The sequence below is a fragment of the Engraulis encrasicolus genome, chromosome 15 (assembly GCF_034702125.1).
Source record: "Engraulis encrasicolus isolate BLACKSEA-1 chromosome 15, IST_EnEncr_1.0, whole genome shotgun sequence".
NCBI lineage: Eukaryota > Metazoa > Chordata > Actinopteri > Clupeiformes > Engraulidae > Engraulis > Engraulis encrasicolus.
The window spans coordinates 19,586,445-19,613,944 of NC_085871.1; the positions used below are offsets into that span (position 1 = coordinate 19,586,445).

General features: G+C 44.3%; 1 protein-coding gene across 2 annotated transcripts in view; it reads left to right on the forward strand.

Moving 5' to 3' along the window:
- LOC134463863 (sodium- and chloride-dependent GABA transporter 2-like) overlaps positions 1-16,214 on the forward strand; it is a 44,613-nt gene extending 28,399 nt beyond the window's left edge. For both annotated transcript variants that reach the window (XM_063217187.1, XM_063217186.1), the window contains exons 10-15: positions 1,467-1,579; positions 4,123-4,260; positions 6,563-6,665; positions 11,938-12,038; positions 13,469-13,639; positions 15,725-16,214. In XM_063217187.1, the coding sequence (XP_063073257.1) occupies positions 1,467-1,579; positions 4,123-4,260; positions 6,563-6,665; positions 11,938-12,038; positions 13,469-13,639; positions 15,725-15,862 (764 nt within the window). In that variant the 3' untranslated portion in view covers positions 15,863-16,214. The remainder of the gene's footprint in view (positions 1-1,466; positions 1,580-4,122; positions 4,261-6,562; positions 6,666-11,937; positions 12,039-13,468; positions 13,640-15,724) is intronic.
- Positions 16,215-27,500: the final 11,286 nt, after the last annotated feature.

The window sequence follows — 27,500 nt, forward strand, 5'->3', positions numbered from 1 at the left end:
ATTTTCATCATAGATAAATTTTACATTACTGAAAAAAATACAGAGGACATGACCTCTGTGTCCTCAATGGTAGTTATGGCCATGGATGGCATTACAGGACAACTGCACTACAGGTATTCACACATTTAGCCGCTTTTCTGTAATTTTATCCATCAATCCATTCATCTACCCATCTCTTTATCCATTTACTATTTTCCATTATTGGTTTCCACTATTCTCACATTCACCACACCACCTACTGTCTCTGTCTGTGCTGCCACTGACATCGTAAAGGACAACTGCACTATTTTTTAACATTTAGCTCCTTTTCTGAATTCAATGAAGTAGAGTGGTCCTCACCATTTTTTTTTTGGATGTTTGCTGCTGTCTCTGTTATAAACACTTGGTGAGTGGAGCATTCTTGAAAACAAGTGTTAAGGATTTGGACATGCCCATAGACGGCCATTATAAAGCCAGTTGAGACAAAATCTGAATGATCTAAATAACTTACACAGCAGCAAACATCAAACAACTGGTGAGGACCACTCTACTTTATTTAAAGGAACAGACCACCCTTTTTTGATTTTCACATATGTGCAGTATTTCCAAGCATTATTTATGAATGTGCATATAATTTTCGTCTATGTGTTTGCATTGCCCCGTTTAGCAGTATAGCCACATTAGGCATAGCAATGCAAGTCTATGGTACAAAATAAAACACAATCAAATGTACTTATAAACCATTTTAAAATTAATGTAAAATTCACCAGAGTGTAAAACGGCAATTTAATTCCATCCAGTGACCACTTGTGGCTTGATGCTAAAGATACCAGTTACTTCCAGTGATTATGCTAAGCTATGCTAATAATTCTGATCCAATAAATCTAAGTACTGAAAACACTGAGACGAAAATGATATGCACATTCATGAATAATGTTGGGAAATATTGCAAATATGTGAAAATCAGAAAGAGGTGGACTGCTCCTTTAAGACAGTTCAGAAAATGGGCTGAATGTTGAAAATAGTGTAGTTATCCTGAAAGATCTCAGTGGCGGCACAGTCAGATACAGTAGGCAGTGAGGTGAGTGTGACAAACAATAGTAGAAATGAATAAATGAATAAATAAATGGATAAAGAGATGGGTGGATGAATGGATTGATGGATGAAATGATGGACGAGTGAATGGCTAGGGAACAGCATGTCAAGACCTTCATGAAGGGGCACAGTCAGGTAGGCAACAGGACGAGCGAGAGGGAAAAAAATGGATGGATTGATGAAATCATGGATGGACATACAGATTGTTGTATTAATGGTTAATGGTTATTAATGGTATTAATTGTATAATGGACGATGGAAATGGAAGGTGTCTGGTGCCCAAAGTGGTCTAGCTACCAGCCAAGACCAAAGATGATGAAATGATAAAGAGAAGATAATGATTGTGTGTGCGTGTGCGTGTGCGTGTGTGTGTGTGTGTGTGTGTTTGTTAGGTCCTGGACTGGCATTCATAGCGTTCCCGAGGGCCGTGTCGATGATGCCTCTGCCTCAGCTCTGGGCTGTCTGCTTCTTCCTCATGATTATTATGCTGGGCCTGGACACACAGGTACTCTCTCACACACACACACACACACACACACACACACACACACACACACACGCACACACACAGGTCCTTGTTATACACACGTAAAGGTTCACAAAGCACTCACCTAATCATAGACACACACACACACACACGCAGCTGACATTCTTTTACACGTACACACAACACCACCTAGTCTTGCGCACACACACACACACAAATTCGAACACTGATAAATGTACGCACACACCCCCCACACACACCCACACACACACCCACACACACACCATAAATTACTTTCAGAGTCTGTATGTTGAGAATACTTGTAAATGCAGGTACAGCAGTGAGTAAGGAGCCCTTTAGATCAAGTGATTAAGATGCATATGCACCTGAAATTCCTGAACACACATTCTCCCTCTCTCTTGCACTATGTTACACTCTTCTCAATCCTTCTCACTCAGTGATTTTCAACCTATGGGCCGGGGCCCACTGGTGGGCCCTGAAGGTATTCCAAGTGGGCCTTGAAATAATTTTCTAAAAATTATAATCACATTTTGGTGTGTGTTGCTGTTGATTTATTTGAGTTTTATTCGTAATTGGGTCAGAGGTGGGCCCCGAACATTTGTGACAAATTCGAGTGGGAAAAGGTTGGGAACTCCTGGTCTACATGTCTATGTCATTCAATATGTTGAATGACACGTGCCTTACTTGCATAGAAGCTCAAGAATGAGTGATGTCACACACACACACGCACACACACGCACATGCACGCATGCAGGCACACACACATGAACACGTGTTTGGAAACTCGTTCTCAGTCCTCCTTATCACACATTGCTCGACTGGCACACTTGTAAATACCACACTCATTCCTCTGTCCTTTCATCTTGCACATAAAGAAGAGTGAAGAAGCAGACCCATGCGTATACTGCATGGATTCCCATACTGTCTCACATGGACGTGTGCATGCGTGCGTGTACTTTTGCATGTGTGAATTATAAATTGAGTTTGTATGTATGAATCCATATGAATTTATGGAAGTGAGTTTTATTATTTATGAGTCTGTTATGTAGAATTCTTGTGTGTGCTGGTAACATTTAATAAAGATGGAGGTATAAAAAGCATTATAAAGACTCATTATTAACACATTCAATACCAGCCGTTTTTTTTAATTTTAGCTGTAGACTCCCAGCCAATTTCACAATTTTTTGTCATTTTTTGAACAGCCACCGAATATTTTGTCTTCAACCCACAGACACATGTCAGCCCAAAGCCCAAAAACTCAGCTGTCTGTATATTTTTACGGTTTGTTTCTAGCTTATTCCATTCCGAAGTTATTCCACTTTAAGCGAGCACTGGTTGTTTAGGTAAAAATTGCGTTTTTCAACATTCGAACTGAGATAAAGCCTTTTTTGTCAAGGGTGCGCTCTGACTCTCCGAGTTTAAATTGCGGGTCTAAATGCATTTTCACGCCCGAAGAACAACTCCAGTAACTATTTAATAAACTATTTCGATGCAAAAATCACCTGGTCAGGGTATTGTTCAGAGCCACATCATCTGAAATGCTAGCTAGCTAATGTCACTTGACTGGCAGTTTTCGTTCTGTAGATAAAAGTAGACGTGCCAAAGTACTCACCCAAAATTAGGTTACTTCCTGCTGTGTTGCATGCTGTTTTTCATTACAACCTTCCATTTTACACCTATCTTGATGACAGCAAAACTCCTTATCCTTCCATCATATGTTTAGGAACAGGCTAGCTAGCAGGACATATTTTGATGCTCTAGGAAGTAAATGGAGACGTGACGTGACGTGATCAGGAAGTGGTTTGATTCGCTATAATAAAACTCAAATACTGTGAGTAATAAAATGCACAGATGATGAAATATCCAGATCCTGACTTTGTATGAGTTTTGACTTTGTAGGTGTTTTCATGATCTATGTCAGTTCTGTTAATCACATTATTACGAAAATCACACAGAATGTGCATTAGAATGTGTAGATTCAGAATCAAATAAAAATCCAATAAAACGTAATTTTACAGTTTGGGAGCCAACGCATGGGAGGCAAAAACGTATTTTTACGTAGTGAATGTGTTAAGCGGTGGTGAACAAAAAATGAACAAATGTTGTTACTATGTTTTAGTAATGCTTTATACAATATTTTCAAGTAATATGTTCAAGATTTTACAAACCTTTTAACAGAGTATATTTTATTAATTTACAAAAAAATCAAAATGTCTGATAAATGAAATAAATATTGACATTTACCACATTTAACATTAACATTTACCACTCATTTACGAACATTCCTTAATGTTTTCTCCATAATTAGTTAATTATTTACTAAGCCTCTGTAATGCTTTTTATGCATCCATCAAAGTGTTACCAGTGTGCTTTACTTATATGGGTTATGGTATTCTGCATGCGTGTGTGTCTGTGTGTGTGTGTGTGTGTGTGTGTGTGTGTGTGTGTGTGTGTGTGTGTGTGTGTGTGTGTGTGTGTGTGTGTGTGTGTGTGTGTGTGTGTGTGTGTGTGTGTGTGTGTGTGTGTGTGTGTGTGTTTAGTTTGTGAGTCTTGAGGCCCTGATGACGTCCGTATCGGACCTGTACCCCACGCTGATCAGACGCGGCTATCGCCGGGAGCTGCTGCTGCTGGTCATCTGCACCGTCTGCTGCCTACTCGGACTGGTCATGGTCACCCCGGTAACACAGACATCATCCTCTCCTCTCTCCTCTCAACTTCAGTGTCCTCTCCTCTCTCCTCTCTCCTCTCTACTTAGGTGTGCTCTGCTCTCCTGATATCCTCCCCTCGTCTACTCTCTCGTCTAGTGCCCTCTCCTCTCCTGACATCCTCCCCTCGTTACCTCTCTCCTCTCATCCTCCCGCATCCTCTCCTTTCTACTCTCTCCTTTCTTGACATCCTCCACTCACCTCCTTTCTCCTCTCGTCCTCCAGCATCTTCTCCTCTCTCTCTCTCTCTCTCCTTCAGTGTCCTCTCCTCTCCGGACATCCTGCCCTCTTTTCTCTCTCCTCTCTCCTTCAGTGTCCTCTCCTCTCCTGGTGTCCTCCCCTCCTCTCCTCTCTCCTTCAGTGTCCTCTCCTCTCCTGGTATCCTCCCCTCATCTCCTCTCTCCTTCAGTGTCCTCTCCTCTCATGACATCCTCCCCTCGTCTCCTCTCTACTTCAGTGATATCATCCTACATCCTCACATCCTCCAGCATTCTCTCCTCCCCTCCAGCATCCTCTCTCCTCCTCTCTCTCCCCTCCACTGTCCTCACCTCACATCCTATTCCAGCATCCTCTCTCTTCTTCTCTCCCCTTCCCGTATCCAGATCTCCAATCGTCTTCCTCTATCCTCAAGCATCTTCCCCTCCTCTCGACCATCCTCCTCTCCTATCTCCTCCTCTAGTGTCCTCCTCCCTCTTATCCTCCCCCAGCATCCTCTCTTCTCCTAACATCGCATCCTCTCTATTCCTCCCAAACATCCTCCTCTCTCCTCCAGCATCCTCTCCTCCCCTCTCGTTCTCAGAAATTAATTTCTGCTGTCTCCTCAACAAAGTCTCCTCAACTTCCCAGAATATCTCTCTGTCCCTCTATTTGTTTATTCTCCCTTTCTGTTCTCAGTTGAACATTCAAGCTCAAGCAGGCCTCCGCTCGAATGGATGTGCAATGACATTCAGCAAAACATTGCCTTAATTCGATTTATGTCAGATTTGCTTTATTGGCATGACCAATCAAACAACAGTCATGGCAAGAGGGAGAAGAACAGATCTCTCTCTCTCTCTCTCTCTCTCTCTCTCTCTCTCTCTCTCTCTCTCTCTCTCTCTCTCATACACTCACACTCTCTCACTCTCACTCTCTCTCTCCCGATCTCAAATAAATTACACCACCTCTTAAGTTAAACTAAGGCCACCTTTCAAGTAAATTACTATTACTCGCAGAGAAACTAGATACTTTACTACTGCTGTCAATAGGAAGCTTGCCCACCACTCCACACACCCCAACCACCCATCTCTCCTCCTTCTCCTCATCCTCATCTTCCTCCTCCTCCTCCTTCTCCTCCTTCTCCTCCTCCTCCTCCTTTTCCTCCTCCTCCTCCTTCTCCTCCTTCTCATCCTCCTCCTCCTTCTCCTCCTCCTCCTCCTCCTCCTCCTCCTCCTCCTCCTCCTCCTCCTCCTCCTTCTCCTTCTCCTTCTCCTCCTCCTACTCCCTCTTATTCTCCTCCTCCTCCTTCTCCTTCTCCTTCTCCTTCTCCTTCTCCTTCTCCTTCTCCTTCTCCTTCTCCTTCTCCTTCTTCTCCTTCTCCTTCTCCTCCTTCTCCTTCTCCTTCTCCTTCTCCTTCTCCTCCTTCTCCTTCTCCTCCTCCTCCTCCTCCTCCTTCTCCTACTCCTCCTCCTCCTCCTACTCCCTCTTATTCTCCTCGTCTGTCTTCCTCTCTGTCTCTGACAACGTATGAATATGGAAAACAGAAGGCTTTACTTATGATCAAAGATGTCTTGGTTTGTGTTATCAGAAGCCATCTGGTCCCACTGACCCTCTTTCCTACCAACTCTCTCTCTATCTCTCTCTTTCCCTCTCTCTCTCTTCTCTCTTTCCCTGTTCTTTTTCCACTTCTTCTCTCCCTCTCCCTCATTTTTTATGGCACTCGACTTCTTTTCATTTCAGCCCTGTAATTGTCTTTCCAAGAAAAGTTCCTTGTATTTTTTTTTTTGCTTCTCCCTCGCTTTTAGATGAAGTAGTCCAATAACTCTTCCTCTCCCCCTCACCCTTTTTCCTCATCCCCCTCTCCCTCGCTCCTTCACATCTCCCCCTGTCTTCCCCAACCAACCCTCCACCCCATCATCTCCCTATCTTGATCCATCACGCCCCACTATCCTCCTCCCAAAATCCACCCCGTCTCTCTCTCTCTCTCTCTCTCTCTCTCTCTCTCTCTCTCTCTCTCTCTCTCTCTCTCTCTCTCTCTCTCTCTCTCTCTCTCTCTCTCTCTCTCTCTCTCTCTCTGCAGGGAGGGCTGTACATTTTCCAGATCTATGACCAGTTCTCCTGTAGCGGAGCCAGCCTGCTGCTCCTGTCTATCTTCCAGTCTTTGGCTGTGGGCTGGGTCTACGGTAAGCACCCTTCTCACAAACCAAACCCATCACCACAAGTATATTGTAGTAGAGTAGAGTAGAGTAGAGTACTTCTATTAATCTGAGGGAGATCAAGGTGTCTGACAGCTTACATAAATACACAAATGCAAAACATACACATAGACTTAATAACAACACTCAGTGCAGTACATGCACTCTTTATCGCACTTTACAAAGCACTTACTTAGTTTATAGGCCATTCCTGAATTTTCAGAGGTATCAAAAGTAAATGTAAATTCATGGTGTAAGTACAAAATGCAACATTAACACATTACCTCAAAACACCCTTTACAAAAAGCTTATTTCACAGTCCATACCAGTATTTGCAGTGGTGTCAAAAGTAAAAGTAACTTGATCCTACCAGCGCAGTGTCCACTGATGGTAAGACAAGAACACAGGTCTTTTACTTTTCCTTTTGACACACCCCTGCATATGTGTGCTTAATTCTCTATATTCCAGTCTTTGGTTGTGGGCTAAGCCCCCCTTCTCAAACTCAACAACACAGTACTTTCTCTTGCCAAACCTCTAACACAAAACACTTACTTTACAGTTTTAGCCAATATTTTGAGCTTATCTATATTCCAGTCTGTGGCTATGGGCTGGGTCTATGGTGAGGGCCTCTTGTGATTCATCAACCCAACCACAAACACTTACTTTAAATAAAAGACAAACTAGGTAGAGTGACTGTTTTTTGTGAAGTTAGTATAGGCAGTTGAATGTGGGCCATATTTGCAGACAAAATCTTCTAATGTATCTGTCTGTCACTGTGGGCTGGTTTTAGTATGGGGTACACACACACACACAGACACACACACACACACACACACACACACACACACACACACACACACACACACACACACACACACACACACACACACACACACACACACACACACACACACACACACACACAGAGAGAGAGAACAAAGGAACAGGGACTTAGTCACTGTAAACTGTCCAAGGAAGACCTTTACACAGTATTGCAGAGGACATTATCGTCTTTATCTTCTGTTTGTGTTAGTTTGCAATCTGCAAGATCTTCCAGTCTGTGGGTCTGGGTCTACAGTACTTACCACTTCCCTCTAGGGCAGCATCAATACAAGCTCTCATCTAACACAAAGCAGCAGTGTAAAAAGGTCTGAATCCTTTTTTATTTAAGTTATTTTTATTTATTCATTCATTTATTTATTTATTTAAGTCCCAATCCTATGCACATGAAGAGCTACGTTCGCTGGTGGGACCTAGTCACATGTTTCAGGTTTGAATAGATTTGATTTGCCACTACAACCTCTGACTACTGAGCTGCCACTTCACTTTGCTTCACTCAAATATGTTCATTTGTCCCTGCCATTAGTAGGCATACAACCAGGGCTCTAAATTAACTTTTTCCACCACCAGCCAATTTGGCTAGTAGACATTTTTTCTTACCAGCCAAACAGAAGGTCAACTAGCCATTTTTTTTTTATCTCGCCAAAATAAACAAGGCAATGCATTTTTAATCATGGTTATTTTATTCAACTATTTCCAAAACACATAAACACTATAGGCCTACATAGGCCTAATTAACATAATAAGCATATTATATACACTTTTTAATTATTTTTTTAACTTCTGCTTTATATTTACCTCTGAAAACAGTGAATCACATCACTCAAGCCACACAACAGACCTTTAACATAGCCTACAACCAAACACACAGCCAAACACTACAAAACCTCACATCTGTACACTCCAAGGAAGGAGAAGAAATGAGAGGAAAAGAATAGGAGAGAGGAGGAAAGGAGAGATCAACACACACACACACACACACACACACACACACACACACACACACACGCGCGCGCGCATGCAATAATGGGTATGTCTGTGTGTTTATGTAGCCTATATGCTGCTATAGACACCTTCATTTACTCCAGGAGCTCTTCTCTACCATGCGCAACAAAATGACAAGAAGCACGCTATGTTTAACTATCACGGAAATGTCGCCGTTGGCAGTTTTTTGGTTATTGAAGACAACTGACAGCTACGCGCACACTACTCTGACAGATAGTTATCATCCTCTGCCCTTGTCGCAATTTCTTTCCACAACCACTCCTTTTTAAAAACGTCACTACTATTACTGTTATTATTACTAGTAGGCCTATTCGCCAACACAGAATCTTGCTCTAACCACCACCACAAAACATACAAAACAGAAGTAGGCATAATCCGCGTCATGTTATTAAAACTCTTCGGTCAGGTCCTCGCAGCTTAAAAAGGCAGCCTGTTAGAGAAAGGTTCTGTGTCGGTGAGTGCTAATAGTAACAGTAGGCCTACTAGTGATGTTAAAAGTGGTGGAGCGAAAGCGACAGAAGCAGAGGAGGAGAGTTGCCTGTCAAAATAATGCGAGCGTAGCCGACAGTAGGCTGGTCGTCTGAAATGTTTTCTGTCGTGGCGCGCGCAATAGCAGCATGGAGTAGCTGCTGCCACAGCTGCTTCGGAAAGCCCACGGTGGGATGCTACGTCATGACGGTAGTGTTTATGGGTAATGTAGGAAATCTCGCCGTATCGTTGCCATTCAAGCAGCGGTTTACCGTTCATAATTTACTGTACTCGGGCGCTACTAGCCAAATTGGCGGGTAGGTAATTTTTTCTACTAGCCAAAATGAATTCTCACCCGTGTTTGGCGTGTTGGCGTGTGTTAATTTAGAGCCCTGCATACAAACTAGACATCTTGTTAAGCACATGGACATTGGGATCTAATCCTGCAAACTGCAACCGCCAGCGTTTTAATGTGGCGCATCACATCCCCACTTGGTAAACCTGACTTAACACTTGAGACATGAAAGCAATCCGTTCAAAACATCTGTGAAAATAACGCTGAGAGGGAATGATGAGGAAACAAAACTTCAGATTTGAGCTGGTCAAACCGCTCGCATTAGAGCTGTCAGTCATGCAGTATGGCCAATGAGCAATGGAGAGCTGTCTGTCTCCTCGTGGCTCCTGCCGTCTTACCTGCTCTCGTGTTAATGTGTCCGCCGGCTCCCCAGAGTCTGAGTGCAACCCCTGTCGTCTCCTCCTGTAACCGGAGATCAACAACCTGTGCTCTTCAGGCCCAATTCCCTGGAGGCTGAGCGCATCCACACGCCAGTTCCGACACTTAACAATTTCGCTTGCCCTCCCACAGGGGTGGCACACTGGCAAAAGCAGAATGGAGTCCATGGGATTCAACAGACTTTTGTAGCAAGCAGCTTCAACAAAATTGACTGTAATCATAATCAATGGTGGCAGTGGGTTGAAAACATGTGTCAAGGCCTTGAGGAGACCTCCTTACGTATCCTCATGTCATACGGAGGTCACCCTACGCAGTCCATAGATCAACTCTCAAATTGGTCCTTCGGTTGTGTTCTACGGCGTTGTGTCTCGATCTCACCACTCCTCCATTGGAGGAAACGGCAAGATTTCCCCACTGCAGCTCAAAATAGCTAACCCCCACCCATAGTGTCCTGGTTGCAAAGAAGAAAAGTAACTTTTGAATTCCTTTGTCATATATTGAATGTATATTGTCTGACCAGATTGCAAAAAGTGGCAAGATAGGTGCAGAACATTTTGTTGAGGGAGAGAGCCTTTTTCAGAAAAAAAAATCACATGGGACAGGATCAATGTGAAGAATTTTCTGGATGGACAAAGTTGCTTTTAGGTCTTTTTCATGGTGGAGTGTTACTCGCCCACCCCAGCTAACTTCTGGTAGCCCCCTTGCTCTGAACCCCGTTTCTCGAAAGAATTGTTGCTATCGGTTTGTATTGCAACCAAGAAAGAAGCTACTGTAACTTGTTTAGCAACGACGTTGTGGAGAGCCGCACCCCTGAGCACCGGTGCTATGCCCCAGCAGCAGAGCAGTGTGTAGCAGGGAGCCGCCACAGGCAGCAGCTGGCTAGAGCAACCGGCCGGGTACAGTGCTCCCTTAGGGGACTGTAGAAACTGGAGCACCAGACAGCTCCTCAGGCTGCAGGCAGCGTACGCACACACACACACACACACACACACACACACACACACACACACACACACACACACACACACACACACACACACACACACACACACACACACACACACACACACACACACTTGTGTGTTCAGGGATTTCATCTTGACAGCTGTGAAATGCTGTCTAGCTTTCTGTCAGACAACATGCGCGCGCACACACACACACACACACAAACACAGGATAACTCAGACGCAACACACACATACACAACACACCGTTCACCTGCCAAGTCAGACACGGCACAAACACTCACACACACACATACACCCCCCTCAAACACACACACACACATACACACACACACACAGACGTACTATATCTCAGTTCAGCCGAGGACAGCAGCCAGAAATAAAGTGCTGGCGGGGCTGGAGACGATTGTTTTGGTCAAGCCCAGAGATACGGCGCCGTTGAGGAGCTACACACACACACACACACGCACGCACACACACACGTACAAAGACACTCCTTCGAAAGCCTGCTTGTCTGTTCCTTACTTAAATTTCTTACGCCAGTGTGTCCCTCTCTCACATGCAAACATGCAGAAAACGGAACACACAGCGTACTACTAGCCCATACCTAGCTCACACACACACACACACACACACGCGCAAGTGATTATTGTTATTCTCTTTCTCTCTCTCTCGCTCTCGCTCTCTCTCTCTCTCAATTCAATTCAATTCAATTCAATGGGCTTTATTGGCATGACAAAAAGGAAATGTATTGCCAAAGCATAGAATATGGTTAACATGTACTAATTCAATACAATAAACATGCAATACATATTACACATAATGTAACTCACACACACACACACACACACACACACACACACACACACACACACACACACACACACACACACAACCAATCCCTCTCTCTCGTTCAGGCAGTGGTGTCTGTGTCAGGGCAAATGATAATCCATCTAATGATCTTATGATGTGTGGACGCCTGAGAGGCCAACATTTGTTGTTTGTTCTCTTCATCCTGAAAACAGTTCTGGTGGATTGTTGGCTCGGGACTTGTTTACCCCACCTCACCTCACCAGGAAATAAATTGTGTGGCAAAAGACAGCAAATATGTTCACACCAAAAATGTTTGTTTCCGAGAGATTTGATTTTTTTTCTTCTGCCTCTCTCTCTCTCTCTCTCTCTCTCTCTCTCTCTCTCTCTCTCTCTCTCTCTCTCTCTCTCTCTCTCTCTCCCCCCCACACACTCACAGGTCCAGAGCGTTTCTGTGAGAACATCAGAAGCATGGTCGGTTACTACCCCTCCCCTGTGTTCCGGCTGTGCTGGAGATACCTCACCCCCACTGTCTGCATTGTGAGTCACACACACACACACACACACACACACACACACACACACACACACACACACACACACACACACAAGGCAAGGCAAGGCAAGTTTATTTATATAGCGCATTTCATACACAGGTGCAACTCAATGTGCTTCACAAAGTTAACAAATGTAAATGAAAGGAAACAGGGAAGAAAGAAGGAAATTAATTAGAGTCAAAAAAACATTTAAAACATTAAGATAAAACATAAGGTAAACATAATAATAAAAAAAACATAAATAAACATAAAACCTTGAAAAACGTACGCAGTCTTCAGATTTTAACTGTTCGACGACACACACACACACACACACACACACACACACAACCTTTCAACTTTGACACTTGCACCTGTTACCATAGCTAAGGGGGTTTTAAAAAGCCCCAGATCAGACATGCTCCACGCACAGCACACCGCAGGGTGCCGTCTCACAGATCTGAGACCTGTCTGTCTGAGGGAAAGTGGCCGTATCAGAGACGTCGTGTTTTGAGGGCCTGAGGACCGTTTCGACGACACTGCGAAACTCATTCATGTTTGATGTCGAGCAGGTTTCAGCTGAAGCTGTTAGCCCCAGTTGGACGTTTGAAGGCCTTTCATTTTTTTTAAAGATATGTTTTGGTCTTTGACTTTATTTATCATGGTATAGTAAAGATGGTGACAGGAAGTGAGTAGGGAGAGACAGACGGGGAAGGGCTGGCAAAGGACCCGGGCCGGGAACTGAACCTGGGTCGGCCGCATAGTAGGCGAGTGCCGTACCGTTAGGCCACGGTAGGGCCTTGAAGGCCTTTCATCTGGCAAACAGTGGTTACATTATCCTAACTCCCGCCCCCCCCCTTGTGCTTGTGGCCTGGCGATGATCCAAGACAATATTGCCGACAGAAATTCAGTTCAGTGTCTCGCGAAAGCGCCATTCAAAGCTCATTTTCTCATTTGCATTTCTCATTTCTCCATTTATGTTGAATGGGGAAATGTTCCCCAAAAGTTGTTGTGGCGAGGCTGACCGCGGAGAAACTTTATTGTTTTCTCCCCTGAGGTGTGGCGCCGCGTCAGCGAAGCGAGAGGACACAAGCACAGGTAGTGGAGGGGAGTTAGGATCATGAGATGGACCCAGAGAGTCCTCCTCTGTTGTAATTCCGATGTGGGAATTGGAAGCTTACAAAAAAAAAACAGTAATCCAGTTGCTTACAGGGAAACAGTTTTGGCCAAGAGGACTTGGATGAACGAGAATCTTCACCCACACTGTGTGTGTGTGTGTGTGTGTGTGTGTGTGTGTGCGTGTGGTCTTGTGCGCGTGTGTGTGTGTGCGTGTGGTCTTGTGCGCGCCTGTGCATGCTCATGCATACACGGGTGCGTGAATGCCCCTGTGGCACTGTATGGATGTGTCTTTACGTGTGTTTTGCTCTGCTACAGGCCACGTTTGTGTTCTCCCTGATAAGCTGGGCCCCGCTGGACCTGGGCAAGGGCGTGGTGGCCCCGTCCTGGGCCACGGCTCTGGGCTGGCTGCTCACCTTCTCCTCCGTCTCCATGCTGCCTCTCTGGGCCCTCTACGCCCTCCTCAACACACCTGGCACCTTCACGCAGGTAAGAAGGCTGTCTCACTCACTCACTCACTCACTCACTCACTCACTCACTCACTCACTCACTCACTCACTCATGCACGCACGCACGCACACACACACACACACACACACACACACACACACACACACACACACACACACACACACACACACACACACACACACACACACACACACACACACACTTACACACACACTTTAAATGTATCTGTCCTTCTGCCCAGGATATGGTGCTACATCCCTGTCTACAATACAATACAATACAATACAACATGTACAGTATTTACAGTATATAGCGCAGTATCACATCTATGAAGTTGGCTCAAAGCGCTTTCAAAATACACGATCCAGCCTAGTAGCACAGGAATATTGTGTAGTTCTACTTACCTGAAAAGCACCATCAAGGGAGGGATCTTCTTCCATGCCAACACAGCTTCAACTTGAAGGTTGCACAGTCCACTTCTCCCGTAGAGAGCTGTCTTCTGCTACTACCCGCCCTACACGAGCAAATGTACATAGACAGAAGTGCGTAATGCTTGGCAGAATGTTAAACCATACAGAGAATGATGGATGACCAGCCATTGGCCAAGGTCAGAAGGTCAGGGGTCGGGTGATGAGTTAGAGGAAGTGCTGGAAGGCATTGGCCTCCTTGACGTTTGCCATCAGACAAATTGGCTAGAAGTAACGCACAGTGTTCCGTACAGCGCCACCTCGCAGAATGGCGTTTCCGCAATCAAAACAATGCCATTCGGTGTGATGGCAACCATCACACGTATTGAATGGCTCATGTGAAAGAGGAGGTTGTCGTCTTCAAAATAAGACCACATCGACTTACAGTGGAGCATTGTGGTTAATGTATGGATTGATTATTTGTGCCAAGTGCCGGTTAGCCATGTGCCGCTAGCTTCCGTCGGCCTGAACAAATAAGTAACAGTATTCCGTACATCTGGTGTACCTTAAAATGCTGCATTATTAATGGTTTTCATGCAATTATAATGTTGGTATGTTTGTTTGTTGTCAAACTATCCCTTCAAAACAGAGTTTGAATGACTACAACACGGTAAAGATAACTTTGAAAGCAACATGCATGCTAGCCGGAAGTAGCTTGTTGCAACCTTGTTGCAACAAGCTACATTGGAGCCAAGAACGGCACTTCCATACGCGGTTGCTATGTTATTTTTACCGTGTTATATTCACTTAAACTCTTCATGGAACGAATAACAATTAGTTTAGCACTTCACAAACACATACACATTAGATCGGTCATGAAACCCATTGGTAGTGCACCGTTTTAATGTAATGAAGTTGTACGGAGTACTGTTACTTATTTGGTCAGATGTGTTCGGAATACTGTTACCTATTTGATTTAATTAATCAACCCATACATTAACCACCGCAATTCTAGTTGGTCTTATTTTGAAGACGACAACCTCCTCTTTCAAATGAGCTATACAATAGGTGTGATGGTTGTCATCACACTGAAAAGTTTATTTTAATCGCGAAAACAGCATTCTGCGAGGAGGCGCTGTACAGAACACTGTGCGTTACTTCTACTGTACCACAGAGCTGTCGCAACAGGGACAATAGCCATCACGTCATCAACCCAGTCATATCTGACCCTGCATTAGTAATAACCTCTTTCCCTGTCTCGGTCTCTGTTTCTCTCTGTCGCTATATCTGTCTCTGTCTCTGTCTCTGTCTCTCTCTCTCTCTCTCTCTCTCTCTCTCTCTCTCTCTCTCTCTCTCATTGTCGGTTTTCTCTCTGTTCTCTCCGTTTACCCCTCTTTCTATCTACCTCTCCTCTGTGTATGCTGATTCTCTCTCTCTCTCTCTCTCTCTCTCTCTCTCTCTCTCTCTCTCTCTCTCTCTCTCTCTCTCTCTCTCTCTCTCTCTCTCTCTCTCTCTCTCTCTCTCTCTATCTGTCTGTTTTCTCTCTGTTCTCTCTGTTTCCCCATCTTTATTTCTACCTCCCTCCTCTGTGTGTGCTTATTCTTTCTCTCTCTCTCTCTCTCTCTCTCTCTCTCTCTCTCTCTCTCTCTCTCTCTCTCTCTCTCTCTCTCTCTCTCTCTCTCTCTCTCTCCTGCAGCGCGTGCGTCAGTTGTGCCAGCCTGCTGCTGGCTCTCCCCTGGCCCATAAGCCCGTCTTGGGCAACGGCTGCGACCTGTCGCTGGACCCCCGTGGGTATCCCACATCTGAGAAGCTCCTCGTGGGAAGCATCATCTAGCACCTCCACCGGCTCAGGAGTGTGTGTGTGCGTGTGTGTGTGCGTGTGTGTGTGCGTGCGTGCGTGCTTGCATTACCTGTGGACAGGTGTAGTTAGGAAGTGTAGAAAGTAGAAAACTATAAATTATTCTGCAGAAAGGACCGTAGCTTATTTTTGTGCGCACAACAAAGAACAAAATCCAGTAATTAAACTTTTTTTTTACTTCATTTATTCTTTCAACAGTAGAACGAAACAGAAGAGGCATTACGTTTTTAGAATCATGGGCACTTAAAAACTTGGAACTTTTATTATGTACAATTTGCTGCGATGGTGCTTCAGTTCAGTGTACGTACTTTGTTAAGAAAGAAAGAAACAAGCAAACAAACAAAAGTAACACACAACAAAACGTGTTTTTTGAGGCGCTGGTAACTGATGCAGTTATTACAGTGATTAAAAAAATGTTGAACATAATGCCACTTCAATAAATAATTGGTTACACTTTACTTGACGCCAGCGTCATATGTATGACTTAACAGTGTCATAATAGTGTCAAAGCAGTGTCATGACTTAGTCATTGACGAGTCATAAACATGTCAATGTCAAACGTTTCATGGCCATGAACAATTAACATTGTTAGAGCTGTCTTTGCCATTATTTGATTGTTACCCAATGACAAAGTCATAAAATGTTTATGACAAAGACATAATGTACTTCATTATGACACTGTTATGTCATACTCATGACACTGGCGTTAAGTAAAGTGTTACCAAATAATTACAATGTGAAGCCAAGTGTGCATCACTTTCTCTTATTTCATCCCAATGATTTCCTTATCTGCCCGCCTCATTACAACATTACATTACTTGAATATTTTTGTTCTACAGTATATATTCAAAAACACAAATTCTCCATTGTTCAGAGGGATGTTGTTTACAGGTGTTGTTTTACGTTGTAGATTTAAGAGGGGACGTGGGGTGTTTTTTGTACTGATTCATGATAATAAAAACCATCATCATGCTTTTACAAGTTCTGCTGCCGTATGAGTCATTTTTACCTCCGCCAAGGAGGTAATGTTTTCGGTAGCGTTGGTTTGTCTGTCTGTCTGTTTGTCTGATTGTCAACAGCATAACTCAAGAACTAATCAACGAATTTGGACCAAACCTTGTGGTGTTGTTTATAAGTTGTTAGTAATGACCCAATGAACAAGTGATTAAATTCTGGTGGTGATACGGATCACAAACCAGAACCAGGACCTTTTTAAAGATTCTTCCCCATTGCTGGCCTATAAATCTAGACGCCCCTAGTGACCAGAAATTGAATTGCGGGAACTCCACGAAAAGAAGGCAGAAAGAGTTAGGGTGTAACAGAGTCAAATGTTCTATCAAGCAGCTTCCTTGGTGGAGGTCTGCGCTCTCTGAGTGCTTCTAGTTAATGATGAAGTGTTTGTGTGTGTGTGTGTAGCGGTGAAGATGTGTGCATGTGTGTTTTTTAGTGGCGTGCATTGGCACTGCCCTTACGATTTCATTCGATTACGATTCTGCTGGTAACAATTCAGTCCGATTCTACGATGCATTGCAATTAGTGTTGTACCGATATCGACGGTGTCGGCCGATACTGCACAGCCAGGTATCGGGTATTGGTATAGGGGCCAAAAAATGGTATCGGTGCAACACTAATTGCAATGCATTACATTTCTGCTGTCACATATCTACTGAAAGCAAGACAAATTTTTCACCTGTCATGTGGCAATGCTGAACATTTTAATGGATATTGTGTGATGCAGTTGTCAATGCTTTGAAGTGCTTTAATTTAATTTAAAGTTAATTTGCTCTGGAAATGGCCACGGAAGTAATTTAAACTTGAAAAAGTATGCTGCATCGATAATGGCATTAGCCAAATAGATTTTTGAATCGTCTTGCCCCGCATTGCTGTGTATTGCTGACAGTGTTGCCAGATTGGGCGGTTTCCTGTCCCATTGGGCTGCTTAGGAAGGCCATCTGCGAGCCTTGGGTGGGTTTTTCTGCTGATTTATGGCCATAGAAATTAATAGAATTCAGTTCAAATTAGGCGGGATTTAGTGCTTCCAGGAAGGTTTGAGTATTTTTTCGGGTTTAAAATCATCTGTCTCATCTGGCAACCCTGATTGTTTATTGTCCTGCCTTGCATTGCAAAGCATTGCTCGATTTTTGTTGACACCACTGTATGTATGTGTGAACAGTGGGGTGCAACGGTGAGTACTTCTAAAGTCTGCTCCTAACAACCCTATTTTCAAAACTGAGGAAATGAGAATAGACCATATTATCAGCGTTATCTCCTGTGTACAGCTTACTTACTTACTCCTGTGTACAGCAGCCTACTGTATATTGCATATTATGTCACAACATTGGCTTTTGATATGAATTCATTTAAAGTGATAAAAAACAAAATCCTATTGTATTGTCCTAAGTTAGCTATTGATGTTGCTTTATGTGCTGTGCCATCCCGTGCGTGTGTGTGTGTGTCCGTGTGTGTGTTCGTGCGCGGGAAAAGAGCACAAGATAATGAAGTGGGAGGCTGGCTGGCTGGAGGGGAGGTGACTGTATAAATGGATCGCACACAGAGTGAGACACTCTAAACAACCCACTGGTTATGTAAATGGCACCAGTATCAATTGCCATTGGATACTGTGTGTGTGTGTGTGTGTGTGTGTGTGTGTGTGTGTGTGTGTGTGTGTGTGTGTGTGTGTGTGTGTGTGTGTGTGTGTTCGCACTCGTGCATAGCGTGCACAGCCCGTCTATAAAAAAAAAATCTGTGTCCGTGGATGTGCACGTGAGTGTGTGTGCGTGGCCCTCATCAGTCATGCATGGTGTGTACGGTGCACAGCCTGTGGATGGAAATCTGTGTGTGAGCGTGCTGGCGAGCACGTGTCGGAACACGCGTGTCCATATGCATGTTGTCAACTCCAATGTGTGATTGTGCCTGTGTGTGTGTGCGCGCATGTTTTTGTCCTATATTAGGAGTGTGACGCGTTGGTGGGTGTGTGTGCAGGCCCACTGACAGTTGGGAAACAAAGGGGGTCAGGTGTCCCAGGCCCAGGCCCAGTGAAAAGGGGACCCAGAATTGGGACCTCATTCCATTGTATGCATTAGGGGGGGGGTTTGTCCCAGGCCCTTTGAAAACTGTGTGTGTGTGTCTGCATGTTGTGATGAAGGGGTTGGCTTGGGGCCAGATCACTTGGCTGGCATGGCAAGCCAGTGCAGATGATGATGGAGATTATACACTACCATAGAGACTGTGTGTGTGTGTGTGTGTGTGGGGGACACGTTGGACACGTGCGCATTGATCTGTGCCAAACATGCCTATGCTGCGTGTGTGACGGTAAATAGACGGTGCATATAATGTGCATTACGAGTTGCATCATATATTACCTCGGTTCTGTACATCTGTACTATTCTGTCTTTGCTCTTGAAAAGCTCCATGGTTCAACATGGTCAGTGCTGTTTTGGTGCGGAGGAATCTGGCACCCACCTGGTAGTCTGCTGTCATCCCTGTAGCGCATGTCAGACATTTTAAGCCCAAATGTCTTGTGGTCTACACACTCTTCCTCTTCTGTCTTCCTGCGGTCTATAGTCTTCCATTTTATCTCATACACTCAAAGACACAGAGATGCACAGAGTACATACGCACTACAGTACATACATACTGTAGAACACCACAGGGTTACACACAAAACCACTAGAGCTCTGAATGCATGTTGTGAATGACCTTGCTCACTTTTCCGCTTGTTGTCTCTCGTAGCTTACACACACACACATACACACACACACACACACACACACACACACACACACACACACACACACAAAGCCACATGCAGCCCTGAATGGTCATCGCAGAATGGGCCTACTCACTCTCCACTTCTACTCTGTCGTAGCTTGCACACACACACACACACACACACACACGCGTGCGCGCGCGCACAGAGACACACATATACACACACACACAGACTGAGAGGACTGGAGGCCTCAACAAATATCTACAGGAGGAGGTCAATGGCACCTGCCCTCCCCGCAAACATGTGACAGAGGTGTGTTGAAGTGTTCGTGTGTAAGTGAGATGGGGAAAGGTTGCATAAGGTGGATGTTTTTACACTTGCTGAATGTGGAACAGGATACAGTCAGGGGCCAGAGAGAGATGGAAGCTGTGTGTGTGTGTGTGTGTGTGTGTGTGTGTGTGTGTGTGTGTGTGTGTGTGTGTGTGTGTGTGTGTGTGTGTGTGTGTGTGTGTGTGTGTGTGTGTGTGTGTGTGTGTGTGTGTGTGTGGGTGCATCCAGGGCCGCTGACAGCTTTGGCTGGGCCTGGGACGAAGACATCCGAAAGGGCCCCAAACCCAATTAATACAATATAATGAAGATCCAATTCTGGGCCCCCTCTCTCCCTGCGCCCGGGACAAGTGACCCCTTTGTCCCCCCCTGTCGGCTTCCCTGCGTGCGTGCGTGTGTGTGTGTGACAGGGACAAAGGGTGAAAGTATTACTGTAACAGTGTACGTGGTATGCATAAGGTGGATGCCTTTACACTCACTGAAAGGGAAACAGGATACAGAGGAGAGAATGAAGCCATCGCACTGTGTGTGTGTGTGTGTGTGTGTGTGTGTGTGTGTGTGTGTGTGTGTGTGTGTGTGCGTGCGTGCGTGCGTGCGTGCGTGCGTGCGTGCGTGCGTGCGTGCGTGCGTGCGTGCGTGCGTGCGTGCGTGCGTGTCCGCGTGTCCGCGTGTCCGCGTGCGCGTGTGCGTGTGCGTGCAAGACAGAGACAGTGACAGATAGAGATATGGTGAGGAAGCAATGCTGTAACAGTGCACTTGTGTGTAAGTACATAAGCGAGAGAGTGTGTGTGTGTGTGTGTGAGAGAGAGAGAGAGAGAGAGAGAGAACCATGACGTTGTGTGTGGCTGCATGGGATAGTGGGTGAGGAGGGGGAAGGGTGGTGGTTGTGTGAGTGTGTGTTAAAGTGCATGGTAGCCAGTTTAGCCATCAGCTGGGGGGGTAGGGGAGGATAGGATAACACAGCCCCACAGCCCGAGCAGAGTCCTCTGGGGGGTTAGCTGAAGGCTCTGCTTCCCTTCCAAGCCCATGGTGCAGAACATTCTGTCTGCTCCTTGACAACCAGGAGCTGGTTCTATTCCTCCTTAATGATAAAATAAAGTTTGAAAGTCTGTGTTCAGAACTCGCCATGAAGTTGGACCGTCGAAAAAGCACTGATCGTACACAATGTGATTTTTTTTTGTCTATTTATAAAGTGTGCGTACATTTTTTTGTTCCATGGAAATAGTGAAGATCTACAGTCATCTACAGTATGTAGTAACCCATATTATAACAGGCTTACCTGTTTTAAGCATGACATGTACAGTAAAATGTAACAGTATTTGTGAATTCCGTTACTTTTTCGTGAATTGTTAATGCATTACCTTTATCTTGGCAGGGGGGGTTGTTCTTTTCAAGAAGGGGTCCTTGCCAGTCCTGAAAGCAAATGCGAGCCACAGATCACAACAGACAGACAGAGAGGGAGGCCATGAAGTGTCCAGTTCAGAATGCCCTCTCCCTTCTCCCTAAGTGGTACAAATTCACTCTGTTTAGTAACTGATCCAGACAGCTGTCACTGGCCCCTGTTGTCTCTCTCTGTTGTACCGGCCAGGGGGGGGTATTTTCGAGTCGGCGGTTTAGTAATTAGCCTTTTGGTAAGCTGCAGCGATAGGTCTGGTTTGTGTGCAGTACGTTCGTGACGTGACTGGGTTTAGCAACTAGGGAAAACACAGGCTGATACTTTTGTGTAGTGTTTGTAATGAAAAAACAAAGTTTACAAGTCTACTTACTGCAAAGCAGAATAATGTGTGGTTTCTCATGGTCTCAACCACCAATTTCTTTTCAAACAATAACATAAAAACACATTTTTCAATGCACACAGTGGGCCTACATGTATCACAGGTGTATACTACTGTACTATCATGAAATGATACAGTGTTTAAGTGTGAGTCAATCAGCAAATTGGGTTTGTAGTGTTAGCCTGTGGGCATCTCATCAGTAGTACATTTCCGTTCAGTGTGGCCAAGTGGTTTGTAATGAGTGGGGGACTGTATGGATAGTTAAACAGTTGACAAAGACTCACAAGTGTTTTGTGGGCCACTTATGCCTCTTTTCCACTGCCGGTTTTCTGGTAGGCCTACAGCTCGACACGGCGCAACTTGGCTGCAACTTTTTGCTTTTCGAATAGGCACACAGCTCAATCGAGAATCAAAAAGTGGCAGCCGAGTCGCACTGTGTCGAGCTGTAGGCCTATCAGAAAACAGGCAGTGGAAAAGAGGCATAATTGTGCATTGAGATCTTTCTGAGGAGCTGGGGAGGGACTTAAAACAGTGGAAATGTTCACATAGCAATTGTCCCAAATGCTGCAATGCTTTCACTCTCTGTTGAATCATGACCTTTCTGGAGAGGTCACTCTCCGCGCCCTAAACAACCCTGTCTGTCCTCCCACTGTCCCGCCTTCATTCTGGCATGATTATTTGGGGTGAATGACTGAGTGAATAGGGGTCAATAAACTGGCACTTGAAAATCCTGGGAGTGTTTTTGAACATTGCGGTCTTACTGTGGAGATAATTGAATTTTTTTCCCGCAATGCACAGATCAAACATATTGAACACATTTGCATACATACTGTTGTACAAACCTTCACTCGGTCACATGTTGGTCCCTCTGTGTGTGTCCCTGAACAGTCCCGTGTACCATACCTCTGTCCCTCCCTTATTCTGGAGTAATCATTTGGCTGAGTGACTGAACAAGAAACAGCTAAAAAAAAAAAAAAGTGGCTCGCAATAAGTGTCCTCGTCTTCGGTCAGTGATTTTCCAAATTGATACCTTGAGCAAGGAGTTGGAGGACAAGCCGAAATGCATCTACAGTATATAGCCTGTAGACTACATGGTGCATTAAAAGTTTTTAGTAAAGTGAATAAGAAAGAGAGTTTTGTGTTTTTGTACACCATCTGATTACTTTTGTTGCACCTAAGAGACAGTAACTACTTCTTTCCTGAGTTTTGGTGAGTGGAGGGAGACTATCCTCCCTACTTACTGGGTTAGGCTACATGCTTTGATCATGGGCACTCTAGCCATTTCGATGGTTAGGGTGGGATTTGATAGCCTGACGACGACATCCTACTTACTTCCACCCAAAGATTTTGGCTCTGTACATAGTCTGGCCCAACCCTCCTAACTCGGTTCACTCACGGTTCTGCCAATCAGCAAAGAGTTGAGAGTGGTAAAGCAGAACTCATCCGCAGAGTCCGTTACTGATTAGTTAAGGTAACACTATACACACTTTTGTCTTGTTATTTGTATGCTTTTTCAACACTGTATCGTAACAGTCACACTATAATAAAGCACAATTTGAATTTGAATTTGAATTCCAATTAATTTAAATTGCAGAGTAAGGTCAGACCATCTCCCATCGTCCATGGAAACAGATTCCTCTTAGCTTGTTCCAGACTGTTTGACGGAGTCAGCAGTCGGCTTTTGCTCAGGCTAGGGATTTGAACCTGCGACTATAACCCTCTGCTCATAAAACGAACTGGTCCCTTTCTCATGAATTGTAACCTTGCACACCCTCTGTGTCCTCTGTGTCCTGACGAGCCCCAGTGTCCCCCATGTCCCTCCTGTCCTCCAGCCCACTGCCAACTACCTGTGACACCAACGGGGGAGCGCCACACCAGATCCGGTGGCAGGAAAAGACCATGCCAACTGATAAAGGAGTCTGACTCTATGTTTGGGAACTCTAACACACACAGATAGTATCACACTACACACACACACACACACACACACACACACACACACACACACACACACACACACACACACACACACACACACACACACACACACACACACACACACACACACACACACACTCAACCTCTTGAATACAAGGGGACTGGAGTGAAATGAGGTAAATCGTATGGCAGTCAAACTGCCGGAGCTTCCCTCTTGTTCTTTATCAAGAGTCCAACGGATACCTTTGATAAATGACTTCTTTATTGTGTACAAAGTGTGTTAATCTTCACACACATATGCACGCACATTCTCTCTCTCTCTCTCTCTCTCTCTCTCTCTCTCTCTCTCTCTCTCTCTCTCTCTCTCTTTCTCTCTCTCTCTCTCTCTCTCTCTCTCTCTCTCTCTCTCTCACACACACACACACACACACACACACACACACACACACACACCCCCCCTCTCTCTCTCTCACACACAAACACACACACACCCTTTGCACGGGTGAGGCATAAATGCAATTTCATTGTGTACTGTGCACTTGTGGAGTGCTGTGTCACACTGACAAGGGGAGTTGAAGTTTCCCAGTTGGGCGTTCCCCTTCTCTCTCACACACACACAAGCAACCTACAGTAGCTTACAATATCATACCATGTGTAGAAGACAGTGTACACAATCTGTCTGAAGTAAGTGGCAGTCATTGGTTACAGTAAGGACCACTTCCTTCCTTCCTGTAATGTAATTAGTGGGTACTACTGACTGTATGAACAAGGTAGTGTATGACGGAATGCCAAGAAACAGTAGATAAAAAAGCATGCGAGTAAACAGACACACGCACACACACACACACACACACACACACACACACACACACACACACACACACACACACACACACACACACACACACACACACACACACACACACACACACACACACACACACACGGTACTCCAGCTGTGACTCAACTCAAACATCTATGATGTTATGATAAATTGATGATATGATAATGACATGATAAATTGAACAACACACACATTGAATAATTCATTTCCTGACTTCCTATTGATAATATTACCCATGTTCCTTATCTACTCTATATTCATCAAAGGTAGGTAGTATGTAGGACTCTGTGCTAGGGTAAGTAATACAACTATGCTGTCCATCAGAGGTGTCAAAAGTAAAAGTAAAAAAATCTGGCAAAGGCAGATGTGACATCACATCACGAACATCCACCCTGACCAGTCTGTCAAAAACGGTGTTACCCGCAAAACCGATAAGTTTCCAAACAAGCAATCCACCTATGTGTTATGTGTGGTAGGGTACTGTAATGAACAACATATGTTGTGCCTGCAAAAAAATGGCCCATGTGAAGTCGTTTCATGGATATACAGTGAGGAGAATAAGTATTTGATCCCTTGCTGATTTTGTTGGTTTGCCCACTAATAAAGACATGATCAGTCTTTAATGTTAATGATAATATGTATTCTAATATGGAGAGACAGAATATCAAAAAGAAAATCCAGAAATTAACTCTAAAGAATAAATAAGAATTCATTTATATTTAATTGAGGGAAATAAGTATTTGATCCCTTGCCAACCATTAAGGTTTCTGATCCCGCATATCAAATGGCACTTCCAATCAACTTGTTATCTGAATTGAACACACCTGTTAATAGTAACCTGCACAAAAGACACATTGAATCTGCAGAATCAGTCCATAGAATCAGTCAATCAATCAAACTAAACTCGCCAACATGGGACAGACCAAAAAGCTGTCAAAGGATGTCAGGGACAAGATTTTAGAACTCAACAAGGCTGAAATGGGCTCCTGGATATTAAAGAGCAAACTGTTGGTGCATTTCTTCCCAATTTTAGGACATACAAAATGATCATCAATCTTAGGCCTGTCTCTGGTTCCATACAAGATTTGACCTTGTGGGAATTTAATAACCAGAAAAAAAGGAGATAAAGCACCTTAAAACTGTATGGGAGGAGCTAGGAAATGATCTCAAGGCAGCTGGGACCTCAATCACTAAGAAAACTATTGGAAACACTTGATACCACAGCGGATTCAAATCTTGCAGTGCATGTATGGTACCCCGGCTTCAGAAGGAACCTGTTCAGGCTCACCTGAGGTTTGCCAATGAACATCAAACTGGATTAGGATATGATTGGGAGGTGCTGGAATCAGATGACACCAAAATCAAACTGTTTGGCATTAACACAACTCGATGTGTTTGGAGGAAGAGAAATGCTGTCTATGATCCCAAGAACAACACCTTCTCCAACATCATAAATGAAAGTGGTAACATTATGTTTTGAGGTTGTTTGTCTGGCCAAGACACAGGACAACTTCACATCGTCAAGAAATGGATGGAAGGAGACATGTAAACGTACAATGCTGCATGCCAACCTCTTTCCCACCACCACTAGACTGAAGGTGGGTCATGGATTGACCTCCCAATATGATAATAATCCATAACATACAGCCCAAGCAACGAAGGAGTAGATCAAGCAGAAGCATATTAAGGTCATGAAGTGGCCTAGACAGTTTCCAAACATTAACCCTATACTAATCCTGTGAAGGGAACAGAAGCTCCCATTTGGCAAGCTACAGTCATACAACTTAAGTGATTTAGAGATGATCTGCAAAGAAAAGCGGACAAAAATCCTTTCTAATATATCCACAAACATTGTCATTAACTGAAAGAAACATCTGACCTCTGTATGAGAAAACAAGGGCTTTGCCACCAAGTAATTTTGTCTTCTTTGACTAGAGGGGTCAAATACTTATTTCCCTCAATGGAATACAAATCAATTAAAATATATTCTTCAAAGTCATTTTCTGGATTTTCTTTTTGATATTCTGTCTCTATTTTATTAGAATACATTTTATCATTAATATTGTAGAATGATCTTGTCCTTATTAGTGGGCAAACCAACAAAATCAGCAAGGGATCAAATACTTATTCTCCTCACTGTATAACCAAACCGAATATCTTCGGCAGAGCTCCAAATGGCACACACATGACAGGGGACATGATGTTATAATGTGAAATCAAGGGCCCAATGTAAAAAAAAACCAACCTTTTTCAACTTTAGCAAAAAAAAATGCATACTCTACCTTTAAAGCGCCAGTGTTATTTAGAAGAAAAAAAAAACAGTGCCATTACCACAACGAGGCCTTTGTGCCTGACTTGGCGGTAGAGGAAAGTGCAGCGATGTGTGCACCGTCAGTGGTCTGCCTGTGACCGTGCATCAAGAATGGCCTCTTGCACGGCAGCCTGGTGTCATGGATGACCCTACTGTCTTTGGTACTGGGCAGCTGTGTCATGAAACAGCCTGTGTCATGCTCATCTGGGTGACCTATGGAACGGGTGTGTGCCAGTGGCCTCATTGCAAGGGTTGCAATGCCCCGCAGCGTTAGACCCACATCGCATCAAGTTGAGGAAGTGAAATTCGTTTGTTAAATGGGAAATGGACTGCATTTATATTTGTCTTTCCACTCTTTTGAGCACTCGAAGCGTTTTACATTGTACACCTAACATTCACCCATTCACACTGACATTCACACACTGGCGGCAGTGGCGGAACACAAAGTGTGGACCTTCATCATTCCCAAGTTTTTGGCAAATATGGCAAATATTGAGGCAGACATCTGGCAGGATGGGTGGAGTTTGTTTATAATCCAGATGCTACACTTTTGGCCCATGAGGTTCAGATGAGAAACATCACTATTTCTACCACTGGATGCTTTGAAATGGTATCTGAGTATACCTTGCACCCTCCTTTACACACACACACACACACACACACACACACACACACACACACACACACACACACACACGCACGCACAC